This window comes from Scardinius erythrophthalmus (genome assembly GCF_964197995.2).
Source record: "Scardinius erythrophthalmus genome assembly, chromosome: 12".
Classification (NCBI taxonomy): Eukaryota; Metazoa; Chordata; class Actinopteri; order Cypriniformes; family Leuciscidae; genus Scardinius; species Scardinius erythrophthalmus.
The window spans coordinates 16,080,131-16,103,227 of record NC_138232.1 but is presented as its reverse complement, the minus strand read 5'-3'; the positions used below and the strand labels follow the sequence as shown (position 1 = coordinate 16,103,227).

General features: G+C 37.2%; 1 protein-coding gene across 1 annotated transcript in view; it reads left to right on the top strand.

Moving 5' to 3' along the window:
* The first annotated feature begins 6,517 nt into the window (after positions 1-6,517).
* The window catches only part of ghrhrb (growth hormone releasing hormone receptor b), a 33,221-nt gene continuing 16,641 nt past the window's right edge, over positions 6,518-23,097 (top strand). The window contains exons 1-3 of the mRNA XM_081380631.1: positions 6,518-6,889; positions 12,037-12,142; positions 20,458-20,565. Of these exons, the coding sequence (XP_081236757.1) occupies positions 6,806-6,889; positions 12,037-12,142; positions 20,458-20,565 (298 nt within the window). The 5' untranslated portion in view covers positions 6,518-6,805. The remainder of the gene's footprint in view (positions 6,890-12,036; positions 12,143-20,457; positions 20,566-23,097) is intronic.

Below are 23,097 nucleotides of genomic sequence, written 5' to 3'. Positions count from 1 at the left end.
AAAGGACATTACTGCAAGATAACAAAAATATGCAATATAGCTGCCATTTATTATGTGAAAATACAAAATATACGAACAGAAAAAGCACCAAAAAAAAAAAAAAAGAGTCATCTTCTAATTATCTATTTGCATAATTCAATCAGCTGTTTCTTAGTAACAATAGAATAAAATACAGAGGATATATTTGTGTTTCAATTCACAACAGCCTTGACTTTAGCCTGTAAGGTTAGAACATGGTGTTATCTGTTCTGTTTTTGCAAGAAGTCTCTTATGCCAGACTGCATTTATTTAATCAAAAATACAGTAAAAACAGTACAATTGTGAACTATTGTTACAAATTAAAAGAATTGTTTTCTATTTGAATATATTTTGAAATAATATTAGTAATTTATTCCTGTGATGGCAAATCTACATTCTCAGCATTATTTATCCAGTCTTTAGTGTCACATGATCTTTCAGAAATCATTCTAATATCCTGATTTGGTGCTCAGGTAACATTTTTTATTATCATTATTGTGGAAATGGTGATACTTTTCCAGGATTCTTTGATGAAAAGAAAGTTAAATGAACAACATTGATTAAATGATTGTTTCTAAACAAGTATTGCCATGACATTACCATATCAGTTCTTCCTCTGTAGGTCTGCATAACGTAATGTCTTTTATTGTACATCACAATTTCCCTGAGATCAGCAAAGGTCACTGATTTTGCTGATCATAAGCTGATACACATCAAACACATCCTCCATTAATGTGCATGACGAATAACTCCACAGATGAAGGAAGATGAAAGTCGAGAGACTAATAAAAGGAGCACATGTGTCAGTTTGTTGCACACATCCCAATAAATGCTGACACCTTCTAACAGAAAAGTGCTGATTTTATGGTAATAACATTCAGTGCATGTTTAAACTGTTAACAAAGTGAGAGATTTGAGAAGGTTTTTATAGGTGGCACATTACACATTTTTGTCCGGTTCAGAAAGTATATATTGAGAATGATGAGAACAAGATAAGAACGTCAATGGAAGAGATGTTTATTTTGGGCTACTTTTTAGCCTAGTGTCAGAATATACATCGTTCTCATTTTAGGGGGCTGTCAAACTGTTCATGAAGCCTCCACAGTGCTGGATATTTTGGATGTTTCCCTCATTTACCAACTCTGATCAGGTTCACCATAACTAATAATCATTAGATTCACCATACCTCAAACTGTAATGTGTATGCTTCTGGTTAATTTTGTGTTTTGGTTCTGTTCTCCCTGTTCCTGTTTGCCTTGCCATCGTAAGGTGACCAAGTGTTTCCCATTTTGTTTCTTTAGTTACTGATTACGTTCACCTGTTGTTCATTTAGCTACCTTGTTTACCTTTTTGTATTTAACCCTCTATGGTACGCAATATGATATCAGTGAGGAAAAAAATGTTTGTTATGTTTTTCCTGCTTAAAAATGGACACTATAACAATATCATTAAACATTATCATTATTTTTTTTATTTATTTATTAATTAAAAGTTTGTTGCCTCAAGGCAACATTGTACCACAATGGACAAATTTAAACATTTGACATTTTCATGAAGAAAAAATGTATATATTTATTGAAAACATCAATTTCTTTAACTAAACACTTGAACAAACATATTTATCAAGATTTTAATGAATTACACATTTCATATTTAATAAAAAGTAACATTTATTATCCAACTGTTGCCCTCAGGCAACATTGTACCATCGTGGAACGCAAGTACTACAAACCATCATATCATCAAGTTATCATATCAAAACATTACAATTGGTGTTGTTTCAAGGTTAAAACATTAAAAATCACCATAACCTCATACTAACTCTGCTGTCTCTCCGGTAGAGGAGCTAGGCCTCTACAACAGCAAGATCAAACATGTGGAAGACCTCCCTGGCCGACCTAATGACCCGTGTGGGGTCAGGGGCCTGACGGGAGCCCCCCGATTATCCGAGACCCCCAGAAGTAGCTCCGCCTTCATCCTCAGTTTGGCGCCAATCGCCCCTGTCCCACTAACACACTATTTGTCCAATTGCCCACTATAGTGGCCAAATGTCCCGTCGACCCCCGCTGACCAATCACAAGCCACTCCCCCCTCCCACGGACCCACTATTTATCTAATTACCCACTATAGTGGCCAAATATCCCCTCGACCCCTGCTGACCACTTAAAAGCCACGCCCCGTCCCACAAACCAACTATTTGCTCGATTACCCACTATAGTGGCCAAATGTCCCGTTGACCCCCCTGACCGGTCCCAAGCCACGCCCCCCATCCCACGAACTCACTATTTGTCCGATTGCCCACTATAGTGGCCAAATGTCCCGTTGACCCCTTGACCGGTCCCAAGCCACGCCCCCGTCCCACGAACCCACTATTTGTCCGATTGCCCACTATAGTGGCCAAATGTCATGTTGACCCCCCTGACTGGTCCCAAGCCATGCCCCCATCCCACAAACCCACTATTTGTCCGATTACCCACTATAGTGGCCAAATGTCCCGTTGACCCCCCTGACCGGTCCCAAGCCACGCCCCCGTCCCACGAACCCACTATTTGTCCGATTGCCCACTATAGTGGCCAAATGTCCCGTTGACCCCCCGACCGGTCCCAAGCCATGCCCCGTCCCACGAACCCACTATTTGTCCGATTACCCACTATAGTGGCCAAATGACCAGTCGGCCCCCGCTGACCACTCACAAGCCACGCCCTCGTCCCACAAACCCACTATTTATCCGATTTCCCACTATAGTGGACAAATGTCCCGTCAAACCATGCTGAGTTTTAAGTTAGCAAAAATGCAAATACATTTAGATAATTCAAACTTCTTTACTTACAAATAAAATATACTTTCAAGTATTCAAACCTAGTATGCCTGGTATGGCCTAGTATGCCTGGTATGTGATTCCATTATGGTACAATGTTGCCTCGAGGCAACATGCAGTTTTATGTCATTTCCTATGAAACATTTGATGACATATAATGTAAAGTTTTTGAAAATACTTCTTTACTTACCAGTGAAGGTGACTCAGATTTTTTGTAACTGATTATCTGGACAGAAATTAGTGAAAAATGCCCTTTTCAGTGGAGAAAATATGGAGCCATGTGACATGTGCACGTGTGCTGAAAGAGGGACCAAAATGGACCCCTGTGGGTCATGTGACCACTCTTTTGCATTTTCAGCAGTTAGTATTTGAGTTCCCCTCCCCTTAGAGAGCATTGAGCAATCAAATTTTATTAAGTTTTTATTATAAAAAGCTAAAATAGACTATGTTGCCTGGAGGCAACACCGTACCATAGAGGGTTAAGTCTTCAGTTTCCGTTGTTCAGTTGTCCATTCTCTGTTCTCCGTTACGTTATGTTGAGTTGTTCTGTTTTCATGTTTCTTGAGTTCTGTGTTAAATAAATCTTTAATGCCGCTTATAGATCGTGCTTTCAACTTTATTTGCAACCCATCAGTGACACAAACAGCTTAAACTCTAAATATAATGCATACTAAGTTGGATCCAGTTAAATCTGCTTGCTTCTCCTTAAGTAAAGTTTTTTTCCGAGGCCCTGGCCACGCCTCACTACTGGACATCTAATTAAAATATAACACAGTTGTAGTTAACACATAACACATAGCATGCCTATCTGCAATTTGAAGTCTATCTGCATTTTCACTGTGTCCTGGTCCACTAAATCTCATGTGAAACACATTATCTGTCCCTCATATAATTTGTGCTATAGGCATTGTACATCATTACAGTTCATATACATTTACTGTTAGGCCTTTAACATTTGGCTTTTTATGCATACACATTTTGTGTGTGTGTGTGTGTGTGTGTGTGTGTAAACATTCCCTTTCTTTCATGAAATTTAACTTTTTTTTAAATCAATGAAATTTGCACCACTGTGAGCCCAGCAGGATATTGGTAAGTATCTGATCAATACAATGACATACTGACTTATTAAAGTTATTGAGATAACTTCAGTATTAACTAATCATTATTCAAATCACCATGTAATGCGTCCTTATTTCCAAAATACAATGTATTTCAAATATTTAATATTTGAAATACAATAGTCCTATAATCTTTTTTTTTTTTTTCATTAATTTGAATGGGAACTGAATGGGAATTTTTGGCAATCAATCAATCAATGGTAATCAATCAATCAGTCTGTCTATCTATTGAAATTTAGAAATGTCCTTTTCCTATTTTAATACATTTTATATCTGTGTCATATATCTCTTTTAATTCCTTTTATAACTGTTTTAATTTTCCTTGCTTTTATTTTGTGATTATTTGAACTCCTTTCTGTGTAAAGCACTTTGAATTGCCATAGTGTATGAAATGTGCTAAATAAACTTGCCTTGCCTTGCCATGCAATGTTATGAACAGCAGCTAATTAATAAACATGCACCACTGCCAAATTTTATTTGTATTGTAACTGTAATCATTATGATCACAACTTATAATTATTGCTCTAATGAGCTTTTATTCTGCATAAATGGATACATGAGCTAACTACACAATTTATATTATCTTAGAATTCTACATTTCTGACATTAGGAAATTACTTGGATACAGCAACCTCTGACAACACATTACTCTAAATTGTAGAAACATGCATTTTTTGTAAATCTGCTTTGAGACAATATTGTGAAAAGCACTATACAAATAAATGTATACGTTGAATTGAATTGACTGAGATGTGTTTGTTGTTTGCTAAATAGAGAACAAGTGAGTGAGAATGGAGAGAGATTTTTCCACGGAAAAGCCTGAAAATAGCATCTGGCCATTATAGTCACAGAACTGAGTATTATCACACAGCACAATGAGGGTTTACCATGCAGACTATTGGTTTAAATCAGGTTTACTTTGAGGACAGCTATGGTTGAAATGAATGTTTATGACAATCTGTCTTTAAAACAAATTCTATTCCTCATTCTTTCTCTCAGCATGACAAGGCAGCTGGAAACAATGGGGGTCTGCTGTCCAGCTAAGAAAATGTTTTCCCTAGCTGGATAAAAACATCAAATACATATGCAAATTGTTATTTCCCTTAGGGACAGCCAGAGAAACACAGATGCTCACTTGTGACCATAGTTTGACTTTTGGTAGTCCTTGCAGTTCATGAAATATGCATAATGATCAGTCAAACAAGTTTCACAATGAAATTTAAAAAGGCTTAATGAAACAATATGGGCATGCATGGGGAAAAAACAATAAGGACTATCATTAGGAATAAAACTGTGAGAGGCATAAATAATTAATCACAATTTAATATTACATAATCAACCCACCAATTACTGAGATGAAGTGAAGGAATCTTTCATCTTTTCTTGTTCCACCTCACAAAAAAAGGCCTACCACCAGAGCTTTTGTTATAAATGTGTGCTCTCATTGGGTTACTCCTCATATCGTTCATGAATTTGAATTTGATCCAGACCAGTGCAGCAACTTGAATACAAAAAATACTTGTGATTTAAAACTGTTAAAACATTTTACTCTTTTTCTGCTGAAATAGCAAGGCCACACTGCTAAAATCTGTTTTGTACTTTTATTATATACTGGCATCCATAATAATAACAACACTATTGATAAAGAGAAAAGCCACATGATGAATTAAAGTTCATCACATAGCTTTTCCACAAGCAGAGGTATACTATAGAAGCTGCAGTGGCATGCAATACAAAACCATCATGATAACACATGACTCTAATAATGCAACAAATATTCATTTAATAACATAAGATGTAACACAAAACCCAGATGTACTTAACTGATAAGAAACATAATTACGCTATTGAAATTAAAAAACAGTTTTTAGTTAGTGAGTTAAAGTTTTAATTTTTATATATTATATAATATTATATAATGTTACAGTGCATTTGTAATCATGTAATTTTTATATTTTTATATTCTATATTATATATATTCTTTTTACCCAAAATATACTTTTATGGTTATTGAAAAACGTTCTATTTAATTACCTTGAACAAAATCATTTACAAGACCCTTGCCTTGTCTCAAAACATATTCGTAATATTATTCTCATTTGATAGATAAATCTATAGCATAATTTTTTTTTAGAATAGTCTATTATAATTAGCAGAGCAACTTTGTTGCTGCACGGGACAGCATCAAGAATCGGCCAAATTTCCACGTTCAAATTGAAACGCAAATGTTTAAGTGCTGCGATGAATTTTTGTGTCACCTAGTGGTTAATAGGAGAATAATCAAATGTGAATTTTACGTTGGTGTGCATTTACCGCGTTTTACCCTCAGTATTGTAGTATTTTTGGTAGTAATAAAATTACCTGTAGAAAATCGATAAATTGCATAATTGTCTAGGTAATATTTAACAATATAATTAATAATATTTTACTCCATTTTATTGTAGCCTATTTGAGGAATTCATCATTTTAACTGGATGACTGTTTGGCTAGTTTGGCTAGTTTTTGGTTGAAAACCTTTTGTTTTATTTCAAATCATAACGTAGCCTATCTAATGGGTGAAGTCAGCCTTCATTTCGCCACGCGCGCCACTCTCCAGCTCAGTTTGTGCTGGGAACTCACAGCGACAGGTTGTTTACGGGCTGTTGTGAGGACGACACACATGGTTCAATTACAAATATTGCGAGCTTTACAAGACATGTAGGACTGAGCGTTTGAGCTGAACGACAGCGCACAGTATGATTGAAGACATCGATACTTCTGGAAAACATCCAGAGATTTAACAGAGGCTTCTGCGTAATCTGGTTAAACAGTAACAAACTTCATTCTTTCCTATTACACCGGAGTCCTAATTATGTTTCTCTTGAGAACTTGGCCAACCGTAAGACTGGTCGCCGTTTTACTGAGTTTGGGGATTCACCAGAGCATCTGGGAAGCAGTAAGTTATCTCCGTGAATCCTTTGCTTTGTATTTATAACAAATATTGTAATATTTTAATAATGTTCTATATTATTACTGCGCACATACATTGTGCTTTTTAAATTCCAGAGTTCCAAAATCTTGGTATTCTGTGCATTGTCGTGATTATAGACTCGGTGCTTTTGAAATCAAGTAGTCACTGCAATTTGATTACTATGGCCAGTGGATTTTTGTTGTTGGGCTATAGCCATAGACTGTAAAAAATATTACAGCATGCAATATAGCATGCAAAATAATATTTCCAAATATCAGAAATAAAAGAGATGAGAGATGATGAGAGATGTTTAAAGTGTGTTATATGTCCCTGACATATTGCTAGTTGCATAACATGTCCATGGACTTTTTGTTTAATCAACCTTATTGTTGATTAACATATATGCGTTTTTCACCATCTTTAATCACCTTTTGTGTGACAAATTAATTTAAAAAGTACAAGTATTCCTAATTAATATGAGGTCATTAATGCTCCATGCATAGCTATAAAATAATTAACAAATGTTTAATAGCATGACAAACCACAGAATCATGTTGAATTTCCTTAAGTATTTCTTTGCAAATAATAGCATTTGCCTCCAGATTCAGGTGAGATTTCCTTGAGAGATATTTACATATTTATATTCCACTGTAGACAAAGTATAGTGTATGCTGTTTGAATTACACGTCATGCAAGTTAAAAGTGTTTTATACTGGTCTTGATATCAAGGTTTATTAACATTTGCCTCCAGATTCATGTGAGATTTTCTTTTGAGAGAGATTTACATCTTAAAAGGCATGGCACTGCACCACTGAATTAGACAAAGTATGTTGAATGTATGTTTGAGTTGCACGTCATAAATGGTAAATGTGTTTATAGTACCCCTGATTCCAGATTTATGTGAGATTTTTTGGAGAAATATAAATAGATATACATTTATTTAAAAAAAGGCATCATACTGAGCTAATGATGCAGATGAAGTGTAATCCATGCCGTTTGATTTCCACTATTTTCTCTAGGGATCAGTCCAGTGCTATATTTAATGTGCTGATGTGTCACAGATGTTGATTTGATTAGCTGTACTGACCTGAGATCCCGGTCTCCTTTTAATGATGTTTTGATGACCATTTCCAGTACAGGAACAGTGACATATATTAACTCGAGTGGCCAATTTAGGTTCCTCTCATGAAAATAAAGCATGCAATTTATGTGACTTACTGGCCTTAAAAAAACAAAAAAACAAAACAAAAAAAAAACAATTCTGTTCTGCTAATTCAAAGGTACTGTAGATTACCATTCCAGTTTCTGAGGAGCACAGACCAAAGTCGAGCGCAAATCAGTGTTGTAATTAAATGTAGTTGTTGTTTGGTACTCCCTCTAATGATATGGCTTTCCTTCCCTGAATGGATGTTCATTTCCTATAATAATGATTCCATGTGTTCACAAGCCTCTTCCTCGGGGCCGCTGGATGCTATTTGACTGATAACAGGATCCTTATCGGTCAGTTATTTTTCTTCTTTATTTGTCCTCTCAACATGTTTAACATTTCTGATCAGGTCACCAGAGCATTTTAGTGCAGAGGTTAGAGTGATTGAAGACAACAGGTGTCTATTTACTTAAGATATTTAGGTATGCAGCCACAAAGACAGTGAGAACAAAAAGGGATTTTTAGCTCCTTGTTGCAGAATTTTTGGCGCAATGATGTACATTTGATCAGTACATTGTAATGTCAATTTGTGGGGAGACATGGAGGCGACCTTGAACACCCTTTATCAGCAGATGTGTCAGAATCGGTTTTTGGCAAGATAGGAGCCTTGACTTTTTGGAGACCTTTAGAGCCACATGGATGCAGTCAAAAGTCCTGTGAATAGTAGTTTCATTGAAACAAAGTGCTTTACTGCCCAGGTGTGTCACCAGTGCTTCTCTCTCACCCATCCTGACAAACAAATTCAATTTGTTGTAGTGATGCATAGAGGTCTTTCGTTGTTATTATTCCCCTCACAGTTTCTGCATGTCCAAGATGAGCCTTGGCCTTGGCTTGAGAAAATGCCATGGAGATTTGTAGTGTCTGCTTGGGTTTAATGTAGATTACATGCAATTCTTATACAAGTATAATAAAAAAGGTTATTATGCATTCAGTGGCGTAACAATTTCACTAACTGCAGCAGTTTATCTTGCCAAATTTTCCCACACAAATCTCCATCAGTCTTTTGAAAATTCACTCTCTTTTTATAGATACTGTATGACACTATATTCATCTTTTTTTTTTTTCCCTAACCATTGCTTTTAGATTTTTTCTTTTTCACAAATACTCAACTACACATATATACAGTGCTGGTCAGAATTATTTGCCCCCTTGGTAAATATGATCAACGATGGCTGTAAAGAATAATTCTGCATTGTTAGTAAATAATTGGGCCACATTTAGATCTTCCAACAGGACAGTGATCCAAAAACAAACATCAAAATCAAAAACAAAAATGGGTCACTTGGCACAAAACCAATGATCTGCAATGGCCATCCCAATCCCTGACCTGAACCCTATAGAAAATGAGTGGGCTGAACTGAAGAGAAGAAGCGTCAACATGGATCTGGGAATCTGAAGGATCTGGAGAGATTCTGTATGGAGGAATGGTCTCTGATCTCCAGTCAGGTGTTCTCCAAACTCATCAGACATTATAGGAGAAGACTCAGAGCTGTTATCTTGGAAAAAGGAGATTGCAAAAAGTATTTAAAAGGGGGCAAATAATTGTTCCCAATGTGTTTTGGAGAAACAATTTTATTTCATAATGTGATTCCCCCCCCCCCACTTTCAATTATTTTACTTCAATGAAAGGTTAGATTTTTGAATTTAATAAAAAAATAAAATATCAAAAGGAAAAACAATGCAGATTTATTTTTATAGCCATCTTTGATCATATTTACCAAGGGGGCAAATAATGCTGATCAGCACTGTACAGACAACTAGTCTCATTTTAAAATAAAATTAAAATTTTGGAGAGATTTGAGAATTGATCAAAATGAATGTGTAACTTTACTGTGTGGTGTTTCAATGCAAAAACTTACATTTTATTTCCTAACAGCCAAAAATCCAACTTTACTAAGTACTCTTTTTTTTTTATGCAAATTATAGTTTTATAGAATGCAAATGTAAAAACAAACAAAAACAAAGGTAAATTGTATACATTCAAAATGATAATTTTCTGTATATATCTGAGCAGTAAATCTCAGTCTAGCTTTTTTTTTATTCTAAAAAAAACATCCTACAGTACTACCAAAATGTTACTCCAGTGCCATATTCTGCTAATTTCAGAGTAATCGATTAGTTTACCCAAGGATACACTTTTTTTTTTGGGTTTATCATTAGCCAAGGATAAACTTTTAGGGTTTATCATTTACTCACCCTCATGTTGGTTTAAACCCTGTCTTCCATGAAACACAAAAGGATCTAAAATGACAAAAGAAGTCCATTCTAATGTGTACTGCATTTCAAGAATTCCGAAGCTTTGTGACCAACAGCGACTCTCTTGAATTTTGCTTTCATTGTGCCTACAAATGATTGGAATAGGTGTGGAATGGACTACTTTTACTTTGCTTTTTTTTAATCATTATTGTTTTAAAGGATCGACTTTATACTGTACAATAATCTGCATAGACAATTAGGCTAATTCAGAAATCGAGTTCTTTTAAAGTGTCAGCCAATAATCTTTAAATTATGGTGCGTTAACAGCACTAAAATGGATCCTTATGTTATTATTTAAATATTTTTTCTGACTTATAAGATGGGGGTTTTAGGCTAGTTAGTTTTCTGTCCTGAAGATTCAGATTGACCTTGAGTTATGTGAGAGTCTTTCCTTTTGTTTCCAAATGCACTGTATTTCCAAATGCACTGTAACTAAACCAGTGAAAACTTCCTGAACTCATCCACGATCCCTTCTCTCTTATCTCGCCTACCAGCAGGCGACAGAGGTCAATGAAACCAACAGCGCAACCATCTGCTCTGGTTTTGAATTCGGAGAGAACATAAGCACTAACAAGCACTCGCAGATAAATAAACAAGCAAACACACAGACTTTTCTAAACACAAACAGCCATAAACACACTCACACTAGCGCTCTCACTCACTGCATCAACTTGTATCCTGAAAACATCTATTTCGGCCTATTAGCCCAGTGAAAGGGACATGCCCAATGTCAACCACTGGATAAATAATAGTTAACATAGCTGGAACGTTTACTTTGATTTCCATACTGACGTCATACTATTGATTTGATTCACACATAGAGGATGACTGCTATGACACACAGACCCCTGAGGCGTCCCTCTAGAATAAAATTCACCTTTTCTGGTATTGTTATGATTCACCATCTCTATTTTCCTTTGGAGATATGTAGGTCTGTTTCAGGAACTTCTGAATCTGTTTCTACTGCTCATTCCACCGTAACCTCAGGCTTAATCGGATCATTAGCATTCACCCACCTCTGACTCTCTCTCATTCCTCTCAGGAATAAGTGGGTGGCCATTACAGGTCTTTTTATGCAACAAAGAGGTGAAACAGAAACAACTTTTCCTTTTTATGATGTCGAAAAGACAACATCCCACACATCTTGTTATATAGTCATTCTATCTTTATTTCTCTGCATCTCTAATGCATTTAATTGTAGTAAATGATGGCAAGAGAGGCTCAAATTGGTTCAATGGCTGCTTCAGAGATAATGAGATTTTATAGACTAATATTGGTGTGTGGCTGGGACTTATTGACGAGATATTTCAGTCTGAAGCCTCAGTCTGATAAATACTTAGATACCTTAAATAGATATGCAATGTATTATTCAATCTGTTAACTGTTAACAAAAATAACTATTCTCCTTTTGTCAAACGCTGGGGATCTTTCTTCTGTGGAACACAAATGGAGTTAAACATATGTCCAAACTGTTAGCAATTAATGTTTTAAATTGAAAGATTTTTCCTGATTTAATTGTCAATTTGACGTAATGGCAAGTGACTACAATTGTGAAATTGCTCACCATCTTTCTGTAATGGGCTCAGCATTTTTATGCGGTTTCTTAATATGATGCATTTTGTAATTTAATTTGCCTCACACATTTTTTGTTATTCATCATCATTCACAGGTGGAAACAATTCATCCAGCATGTGTTCTGGTGGCTGAGCATATGAAGGCGAAAGAGCAATGCATTCACACAGAAAGACAAGAGGCCCACAGCAACAATATCACTGGTGAGCTCTCCCATCTGAACTACTTCAATCCTTACTACTTTGCATCTCTTTATGTCCTTAATGCTACCCATTTGCTGATTGTTAATAAGACACTTTTCAGGGTGAACATGATTTAAAAGATTCTCAGACTAAGAGTATTTCTGATTGGATGGGGTGCTGAAAACTAGATTTTACAATTTTAAGCATTACACTTTCCTATATAGGTCAGGCAAGGTAATTATAGGATGCAATCAAGTGTAGAAATTATGGAGATTAAAGGCAGTTTCTCAAACAGAAGCTGTTCGATTCTGGCTGCTGATGAGGGGTGCGGATCAGCAGATGGGATCAATACAACTCATTTCATTGTACTTTCATTGTCATTGATCAAAGGATAATGAATCATAATTTAAGCATGATTCCGTTTACTAAGGTTTTGAGATACATCATATGTAATAATTGTAGACAGAAGCTTACTTTTTTTTCAGGGGTGTTTTTGTCATCTGCATTTTGGTCATCTGCCATCGGACTCCGATCGCGAGTGAACGCTGGCGCAACTTGCTGCCGCTGCTCGCCGGTAACCTCTTATCTTTTAACTTTCCAGACTTTCCAGACTTACTTTATGGTTCTATGACCTAATCGGACAGTGTAATTGCCTTCATTTGGAATACTTTTACGATCTGCCGGCACTACCATTTGTGTGAGTCTTCACAGTTAGCTCACCTGTTCTGTTCTGGTTTGTGCCTCATCTGGCGTTTTCACTGGCCGTCGACGCTGCTTAAATTTTCATCTACAATGTGGGCTGGTAGGACATACATCTTTTTTGTCTGTGCCTGGCTCTTTCTACTGCCTGTTCACCTGCTAGTGATGGGTTTGCTTCAGTATTCGGCCATCGACCTGCTCCGGCTGCGCTATCACCTGCCTGGACCTGCGCCGGAGGTTTTCCACCTTCATCCGGACATTGCCTTCCAGCCTCGTCCGAGATACATCCACCGAGGCTCCCGTCGGAATTTCCACCACAACAGCTCAACAGTAATAAATGCCATCTGGTCCAGCTCTCGACGCCCTCCACGCTCCATCAACTGGGCTGTCGACCACAGTGTGTTAGCCCACATAGCTCGGTCGGCTAGCACCACCACCAGCTTTGACAACACCGCACTCAACTTTGCTCTGCTCAACATCCGCTCACTGACGGACAAAGGACATCTCATCCTGGACCTCATTTCCGATCGTAAGCTAGACTTTCTTTGTTTAACCGAGACATGGCAACAGCCCAACGACTTTTCTCAGCTGAATGAATACACTCCTAGTGGGTTTGTTTACATCTGTCAACCCCGTGGCTCTGGCCGGGGAGGAGATCTCGCGATAATTTATCGCAAGAAGTGGAAAGTCTCGCCAGTGTCTGTGCCTGTCTCTAGCTCGTTTGAATCTGCTGTCTGCAAGTTGTCTGGTCCCACTCCAACCATCATTGCTACTGTCTACCGCCCCCCTTAACCAAATAGTGTTTTTTTTTTTAAATGATTTTGCTGCTTTTCTCACTCACTTATCCTCTCTCTCACCAAATATAATACTGCTGGGTGATTTTAATATCCACATGGACAATCAATCTGCCTCTTACTAAAGACTTAGTAAGAGTTTTGGATGCCAGCAACATATCACTTTTCCCACACACTCCAAAGGACATACTCTGGACTTAATCTGCTGCTCTGGTGTCACCCCTTCTGACTTTACTGCTGTTGAACTCCCCATAACTGACCATTTTCTCATCTCATTTACAGTGAAACTCACTCTCTCCATCTCTAAAATACCACGCCTTATTTCATTTCGGAATATAAAGAATATCAATCCTGCCTCTCTCACTTTAAGTATCCATTCCTTCTGCCTCCCTGACACTCACAATCTATCCATTCCCGATGATCTGGTCTCTCACTACAACACTGGAATCAATAATATTCTTAATTCCCTTGCTCCGTTAAAAAACAGATCTGTTTCCTTTTCCGTCTCCGCCCCTTGGTTCACCCCGATCTTCGTCTCATGAAAGCCAAACGTCGGCAACTTGAACATCTTTATAGAAAAACTGGTCTCACTATTCACAAAGAAATGTACAATAACCGCATCTTACGTTATAAGGACTCCGTTGCTAGCACCAAAACCCACTACTACTCCAGTATAATCATTGCCAATAAATGAAACTCCAAGTCACTGTTTTCCCTACTTAACAATATCACCCAACCCCAGGACTTTCTCCCCTTGTATACAACCTCCTTCTGCAACTCCATTATGTCGTTTTTCACTGAAAAAATCAAAAACATCCACCAGCACCTTGGATCTATCCCTCACCTCAGCATCTCAGCCGACTTTCACCCATCCACAGACTCATTCTCTTCCTTCCAGCTCCCAGCTATTTCAGAAATCACAGAACTCATCAGGAAATCCAAGGCTTCCACTTGTCAACTTGAACCCTTTCCCACATAACTTGTTAAAGCCTGCCTTCCTTCCCTGGTTCCCCTCATTTCTGCTATCATCCACTCCTCTCTCACCAATGGAACTGTCCCTATATCATTCAAAACTGCTGCCATTACACCAAGTTTGAAAAAAAAAAATGGTGCAGATCCCTCCAACTTCAACAACTTCCGTCCTATATCCAATTTACCATTCATTTCCAAAATCCTTGAAAAAACAGTTGCCTCTCAACTCCATTTTCATCTAACCCACAATAACCTGTATGAACTGTTCCAGTCCGGTTTCCATCCACTTCATAGCACTGAAACAGCACTTATCAAAATCACCAACGACCTCCTTATGGCAGCTGATTCTGGACACCTTACCATTCTCATCCTCCTCGACCTGAGTGCAGCCTTTGATACCATCTGTCACACTGTCCTCCTCAACTGGTTCTTCCAATGTTCCATCTTCCATCGGCATCACCCACACTCCTTTAGACTGGTTCACATCTTATCTCTCTGGCCGCACTCAGTTCATTCAATTTAAAGGGTGGGTGAAATGCTCATTTTCACTCAATCTCCTGTTAATCTTGAGTACCTATAGAGTAACATTGCATCCTTCATATCTCCAAAAAGTCTTTTGTTTTATTATATTTTTAATTGAAAGAACGGTTGTACCGAGTCTTTCCAGAAAAAAAAACGAGCGGCTGGGGGCGGGCCGTGTGGGCGGAGCTTAGCTGTGCTTACCCGCCTAGCTAACAACAACACACAGAGACATTTGTTCAACAGTTTTACTCACCGTTCCAACGCACGACCGCGAACCTTTATCATTGTGACTGCTCGATCCTTAAGCATTAGACGATCTGCAAATCCGTCGATCTGGGCTTTGAACAATCATCGTCGAAATGCAGGGAACAAACAGTCTTACACAACTCCGTTTATGCTCAGGAAAACAAACTCCATCCACGGGTTCCTTAACGCTGGGTTCTTTGGGAATCTGTGCAGGGTTGTCTTGCCCTGGCAACCAAAAAACACACTTCTTTGGTGACATTGACTTCTCAAAAGCCGGGCAGGGCGCTTTGATGGCGAACTGCTTTCACTCTCTTGCTCTGGTTTACGAGTGCGCGCGCGCCCGCGATCTTACCGGAGAAGTGCCCTTAGGACCCATATAAGGAAATTCCGCTCTATCTTACGTAAGACAGAGCCATACTCGAAAAAAAACTTTCCAAAACTTGTGACAAACTGGAAGGAGTATTTTTGGAACAAAAATACTCCTTCAAACGTACAACTTAGTTTTTGAAACTTTGTCCATGTTTAGCATGGGAATCCAACTCTTTACCAGTGTAAAAAACTCAATATGCATGAAATAGCATTTCACCCCCCCTTTAAGTTTTTAAAATCCAGTCCCTCCGCAGTCACTTCAGGTGTGCCCCAGGGCTCTGCCCTAGGGCCCCTACTTTTCATCATTTATCTCCTTCTCCTGGGCAATATCTTCCACAAATTTAACATTCAATTTCACTGTTATGCTGATGACACCCAGCTCTACCTTTCGACCAAACCCTAGTCCACTCTCCCGCCCACCTCCCTTAGAACTCCCTTGGAATGCTAACTTCTTGGTAAATTCGGGAGAAACTTACTGCCACAAGTAAACAAAATGTATTAAAATAAACATCTTAATGTATATTTTCAACGTTTTCTTTATACAGTAGCATCTTGAAAGAACACTAGCCCCAAATCTCAAAACTGACCACTGCATGAAAAATCTATGTTTTTGCCTGCCGTGTCTCGCCTTAAAAGTGAAAAATGAACTTATATTTTCCCTGTCTCCTGCCGGACTGTGCACTTTCTTGTGGTACTTTCAGCCAATTAGCATTGTGATTACATAATTTCCTGCAGTGGAGTAATTAATCAAATCTATGGCTAAGGCGACTGGCTCAAAACAAGCTGGGGGATGAGAAAACATCAGGATGAGATGAACGTGAATACTAATGGATAACGTTAGCTTTCTCCAGGTGTTATACCTCCCTGGGCTGATATGCCAGTATGGGCGACTTGTTTCCATCTTGACTGAGTTTGTAGAGCACTGGCGAGTGTGGGTCAGACATATTGAGAGGTTTTTAGAAGTCAGTGCCGGAATCAGTGCAGGTGAAAGTGCTGTCCTTGAGTTCTTAATAGGAACCCACGTTGCTCTGCTTCCTGCCCTACTTAGACTTTAATTAACATTGAGCTTACAGAGGGGAGGAGGGCAGGCGCCATGTCCCTCTTTTGATGTATTACAGAGCGGACTGGGCTTGACACTAAGTTAGAGAAGAAAGAGACCGATCAGGACTCAATGGCGACTTATTAAAGGTCAGGTGGGTGTTCAGTACAATATGTTTCCCTGTATGAAATTACTGTCTATACAAAATAAGACAGAAGAAAAGAATAAAAAAAAATTTTGCCAAGAAAATGTTTGAGAAACTGATTTAGCACTGTAAAGAAATTCTGCCAGTGCAGTACAGTAGATATACCCAGAACCTTCTGTAACAGCAGAATCTGTTTTAAAGAATGCACTTTTTACACTTTTAGAAGGTCTTCATATAATGAATCATCTTACAACTATACTCAAAAAGTCTATGTAAAATTGTCATATTTCATGAGTCGTATTTGATAAATCTCTACTGTCCTGTCATAGACAACACAGGCAGTCAGATGGACTGCCCATAAAAAATAAATGTGTAGCTTTTCTCCAGTGGTGCATTGATAATACTTACATTTAATGAGGTGGCATCAGGCCTTCAAAGTCTTTCTCATTTCTGTGGGGACCAGCCCAAGGTTCCGTAAATGTCTGTGTATGCCAGAGAGTTTCACACTCATTCACCTATACTTTCCCAGCTCTCACTAAGATGTTCTGTCTCTCTTTCTCAAATATTTCTCCATTACCGCAGAGGCTGTTGTTGGCTGATTGATGTCAGTGTCAGGTGTTGTTGTGGACTGATTGCAATCCTTCCTCCTAAATGTGATCAATAAATAAATTAATAAATATTTTTTTTTATAATATTCTGTCAGAATTGTTACTCTATATCAGTTTTCCAGATTCATTTAGATTCATGACTCTGCTCTCCAATTAAATACATTAAAAGTTTGTCAGTGGGTGTGCAGTAGGTCAGTGTTATTTAGAATTTTTTATATACTATTATAGAAATTATTAATTTCAATGAGCTTTTGTTTTTATATCTTCAGTTAAGATTTAATAATTTTATGTGATTTTTGTCTTTTTTATTATTATTTTCTTAATATCTTAATATATTTCAGTTTTAGTGATTTAAATGTTTGTTTCATTCCTTTTTTATTATTTTTATTTTCAGTTTTGGTTTTAGTTAACAATAACAACTCTGGTGTATGTGTATATACTGAGTATATAGATCTACGAGCAGTAGAAATCCAAGGCTTAGACATGGCAGCCATATTTATGACCAAATATGATCCCTGTGGCTCTCATTATGCTCAAAGTCTTCGTCATTCATTCAGCTTCGGTTTCCACTGTTCTCTTAGATTCCTTAGATAGATGCTCACCCATGAACAGTGGAGATGCTTATATAACCCGTTTTATTCTATGTGAGAGAGTGTTGCCCTATGTCTGTCTGTCTGTCTGTCTGTCTAACAGAGAATATTCTTAGAATTCTGGAAAGGTTATTTACATTATTCATGTGACTTTTTTCTTAAAACATTTGAGTTGGACCATTCATTTAACGTTTAAAACGTTTTTAAAGATTTTAAGTGTTACTTACTACTCGTTTCAGAATGTTCAGAGAACATTCAAATGTAACGGTCCCATTATCAAGTTTCGTTTATAGACTTTTGTTTCAAGGACTCAATGTACGAAAAAGAGAAAAGTTTTTCCTTTGCATCCCTGTTCTCACAGATCCATGAAAATGATTAAAAAACGCTGTATTTACCTGAATACTCGGCAAGATGGGCATTTCGACCTAATTTTGTATGTATTTGACCGTTTAAGTGCAATTTGGTACTTGCGAGCTGTTTGAGAGACTGTCTTACAGTATGAGAGCGCCACTGATCTATATCTGAGCTCTCATAAGACCGCCTCTCAAACAGCTCGCGATCAGCATAATTGTCAAAATGCCTGTCTTGACGAGTATTCAGGTAAATACAGTCAGTTTTGGAACGTAAATAGCTGAGAGAAAATGCATGTTGTGCAACAGTATATTGGATCTGTGCATTAGTTCTTAAAGTGACAGCAGCCCAATAAACCTGCTTCTCCTTGTCATGTTAATCAAAGAACAAAATACAAAGAGAAAATCTCTCGCTTATCTTGTTTTGTAACTTTAATTGTGGCGTAGCAACATAGAAACATATTGAAGCTGAAACCATTTATCTGATGATGTTATCTCTAAAAATATGATTATTTCATGTGTGTTTTTAGAGAAGGCTAATACAAATATGTCTTGCCCCCTGTAAGCTTGCTTGCAGTTTATTGTCTATGTCTGGTGTGATGAACTCAACTGCTCCATTCATGTTTCTGTTGTTCTCACTCGAACCCTTTCACACCTCTGCTGGGTATGAGACCTAATCTTCATCATTCTTTTGTTTTTATTCAGAAGCTATTAGCCTTTATTTTGGGATTATGGCTTTCCCATTCACATCGCTTTGATCCCAATATATATTTATCCACCTATATAGAAAAACAAAACAAAACTTTTCTTATGAACTTACATTAAATTCTTTTAACAAAATATAAAAAATTTCTCTGGGTTTCTTGTGTATGGAAGTAATGGAACTGACCGTGGAAGTGTAATGGAAGTTCATCATCGGAAGAGACAGGGCGGGTTATGAATGTGTTAAATGAGTGTCAAATGTGCAGCGAATGATCTTCCTCTGAGTCATAACAGCGATCGCGGAATTGAAAACAGGCAGACAGCACTGGAAGCCGCTGATTGCTCATCAGATCGTGTAAATCAGTGGAAAATTATTAGAAAGGATGATTCTGTCTATAAAAAAACAATGCAGTAACCATGTGTAAATATATCAATATTTCCAGATATGAGCACTCTTGGACTAAAAGCCCTAATAAACACTGTTCAGCGAAGCTATGTGAACACAAATAAACTGGAAGAGATGTGACTGAGTCTTAAATCTTTCTAATAATACTTAGTTATCAAGTAATCATATCAAGTAAGAGTGTGATGTTTTAACGTGCAGTGAATGTTGAACAACAATAATTTGTGGTCGTTGGCGATCTTTGCGTTTAAAGAAGTTATATGGATCAATGGTGTGCACGCTTTTAGTGTAAGTGCGAAAACTGCGGGAATGAGCAAAAATTATGGAGAGGCTGCTCACTGCAGAGTCATGGGTGGATCGTGAAGTCAAGCTCTCCCTCTCTAATGCACAACTAACAACAACTAATGCGCATGATGTCACTGTTTTCACAAATTCGTGTTTTTGTGGTTTACACAGAGACGATAACGGTGTCCTTTTCAAAAAAACTTGCACTTTGAAACCCATTTTCAGAAGTTTTCAGGCCCCCAAAACACTGTTGTCATGTAAATGAACAGCCAAAATGCATAAAAAGTTTTCAGTTTCAGTTGAAAATTGTGTCGTATAAATGCCCCCGAGTTTCTTTAGAGATTTACGTGCTCATTTGTTGCTATAGTTACCGTTTAGTTCACCTGTGTCTTGTTTAGTTGCTTATTTTTACCTGTGTACAGTACATATGTGCCCTCTTTTTGTTCTTGGAGTTGTCCATGTGCTAGCTGTTTAATTTACTTTGACCTTTTGGATTATCTTCTTCTGCAAATTGGATCCACTTCTTCATCTTCCTTTGACTGCAAAATGACACCCTTACTGTTAGCAAAATGATAAAATGTTCTGCTTATTATTTATTTTTGTGTATCTCAGGGTGTCATACCAACTGGGATGATGTTTGGTGCTGGTACAAAGCAGAAGTTGGACAGGTAGTCAATGTCTCCTGTTCTGAAGTGTCTCAGCTGTTTGCAACCAATCATGGTAAGCTACTCTTATCCCAGGCAGCCTTTTTATTTTTATTATTTTTATTATGGCTGTTATCAAATATCAATGAGAAACACATTTTTAGATGAACAAAGCTTCTTTTTTAAGACTGAATGTATTGGTTGAATAAAATGCTGAGGATTAGGTGAATTGCTGGAGCTTTTTATCTGTGCATTATTATGAGTACCTTAAGAAGTCTGACAAATATATATACAGCTATGTCATTTTATACCACTGCCAAAAAGCTTGCACAGTTCATGCCAGATCATACCCTTTGGTTGGTCTCTTGCATGCACTCAAGCACGGCAAACTGTCTTTACTGACACACCAACCTAGGGCAATAAAAGTGACAAGGCAAACATACACAGAGAAACATCATGAGTGCTCTATAAATTCATAGCTAGAGCTCTGAATATCCGGATATCATAAACTCTGTTAATAGTTGCTTAGGGACACTGAGTGTATTTGTTTTCACGGGTTCAGTAGATTACAGTTATTTCTCAATATGTCTTAGCAACATTTGAGCAAGCAAATTGTACGGTGATGGACTTTAAGTGTTGTCTACAGGAAATTGGTACCAATTTTTTACATGTTACAATTCAAAACTTATGTTTCATGCCAGAGGCCCTAATCAGTAACACGATGACAGTTTTTTCCCCATCCTGAACATAAAATGTTACCCAATCTAAAGATATTTGATGGTTAATGCAAGTTATGAGAAGAGGGATTTTAGGTCATTAAGATTTCATGGTGGGCAGGGCTACCCAGAGGACAATAAAGTTAACTTTTTTAATCTTATTTTGTTGCATCTGTTATGACACACATAAAATATTTGTCAAAACAGTAATCTCAAAATTGTGTTCTGGGAGATATTTTGTAGAAACAGATAGATACAAGCTAACAAAATAAATAAATTTTGCTACCATTCCCATTAAGTTATGTACATGTTATTTCTGAATATTCTCTGAATGTCCAAAATGTTTTTTCTAATAAAAAATTAATCTAATTAAAAATCAGGGATTCTAGTTTTAACTTGTTTTGTTCAGTTTGACTAAAAGCAAATAATTAACACTCCCAATTGAAAATAAAAATAAAAGAAACAAAGACACTTCAAGATATTTTTAAGGTTATCTTAACTAAATTAAACATTCATATGATAGTTAACTTAGCTTTTGTTTATGGTGAAATTAAGTTGTAAAAAGCAGAAAAATATATATTTAGTAACATTTTGGCTTATGTCTAAAGACAATATATTTATAACGACCACCACTGAACTGTTTTTTTGTATTTTTGAGGAAGATGAGAAAAGTGGGAGACTTGATAGTGTTCAGTGTTCAGTTATGCTGGGATTTAGAACACAGCTTCAACTACACTAGATACATAAAGAATATGTCTTTGATGCTTTCCTTAAGGACTTAGCATTTAGCATTCTAATATGTGCTATTGCTCGCTTTAAAAGTTTATACTACCTTACATTTCAGTTCTGTGCATGCATTGTGCGGAAGAACATTGTGCTTCGGATATGCGCGACTTTGCAGAATAATATGGTTATCCTACTGCTCGTAAAACATTCACTACTTGGCTTCAGAGATAACCAGTTTAGATGTAAAAGAACCTCAAGCTGACTAGTTGAAAGCATTACTGTAGCTGTAGTAATGTCTTCAGGTAGTCAGCTTGAGATATATCCCATTAGATGTACTAACCTTGAAAATAAATTATAGCACAGAGCTACAACAACCATAATGAAATGACTCCTTATAATAGCTAATGCTTTACAATGAACTCTGTTAGAGAGCTACATATGGCAATTTATCTGTTCAATAAAATACCTTACTCACTTGTGGAGTGAAAAAAAATGCCATCTCTGTGTCACTTTTAAAATAATTCTGTCACGTTCTCTTTTTGCAAGACTCTCCTCTGTTCTGCATTTTTCAAAGTAGCTGAAATGACTTTTCTCTATTTACGGATATGATGAGACACACACGGGCGAGTGATGCATGTACGCAACTTCCTGTGAAAACCATTCCGACAGGTCTAAAATATAAACACTTATTATAGGGTATCATAGCGAATCAGGGTAAGACAAAAACACTTTTTAAACACTTTTTTTTTTCTAATAAAACATTGCATAGTCTACCTTTAAAATAAAAAAAAATTAAGGTTTAAACTAATTTCAGCCGCCGAAAATTATTTTCGTTTTTTGTCCGAAAGAGAAAAAAAGGCCAAAATAAATGACGCCCCACCTCTCAGTGTTCAGTGTTTAGGTTTCACTCTTCCGCAGCATTTTATGTTACTTTGCGAGTGGCTTCGCTTCCGTTCAGTCAGCCCAAGCAAATGCTCCACTCATGTACAAAGCAAAGTCTGCACAAATAATGTGCCAACATGAAATTTCTCTGTAATAGACTTGTTTCTGTTTGCAATAGCCACACTGTGCTAACATGGTAAAATGATGCTACAGTCTCGTTCACTGCTCTGCTTCCCTCTCTGCTCACATGCTCTGGTTATAATAGCTTTGTAGTACTCAACATT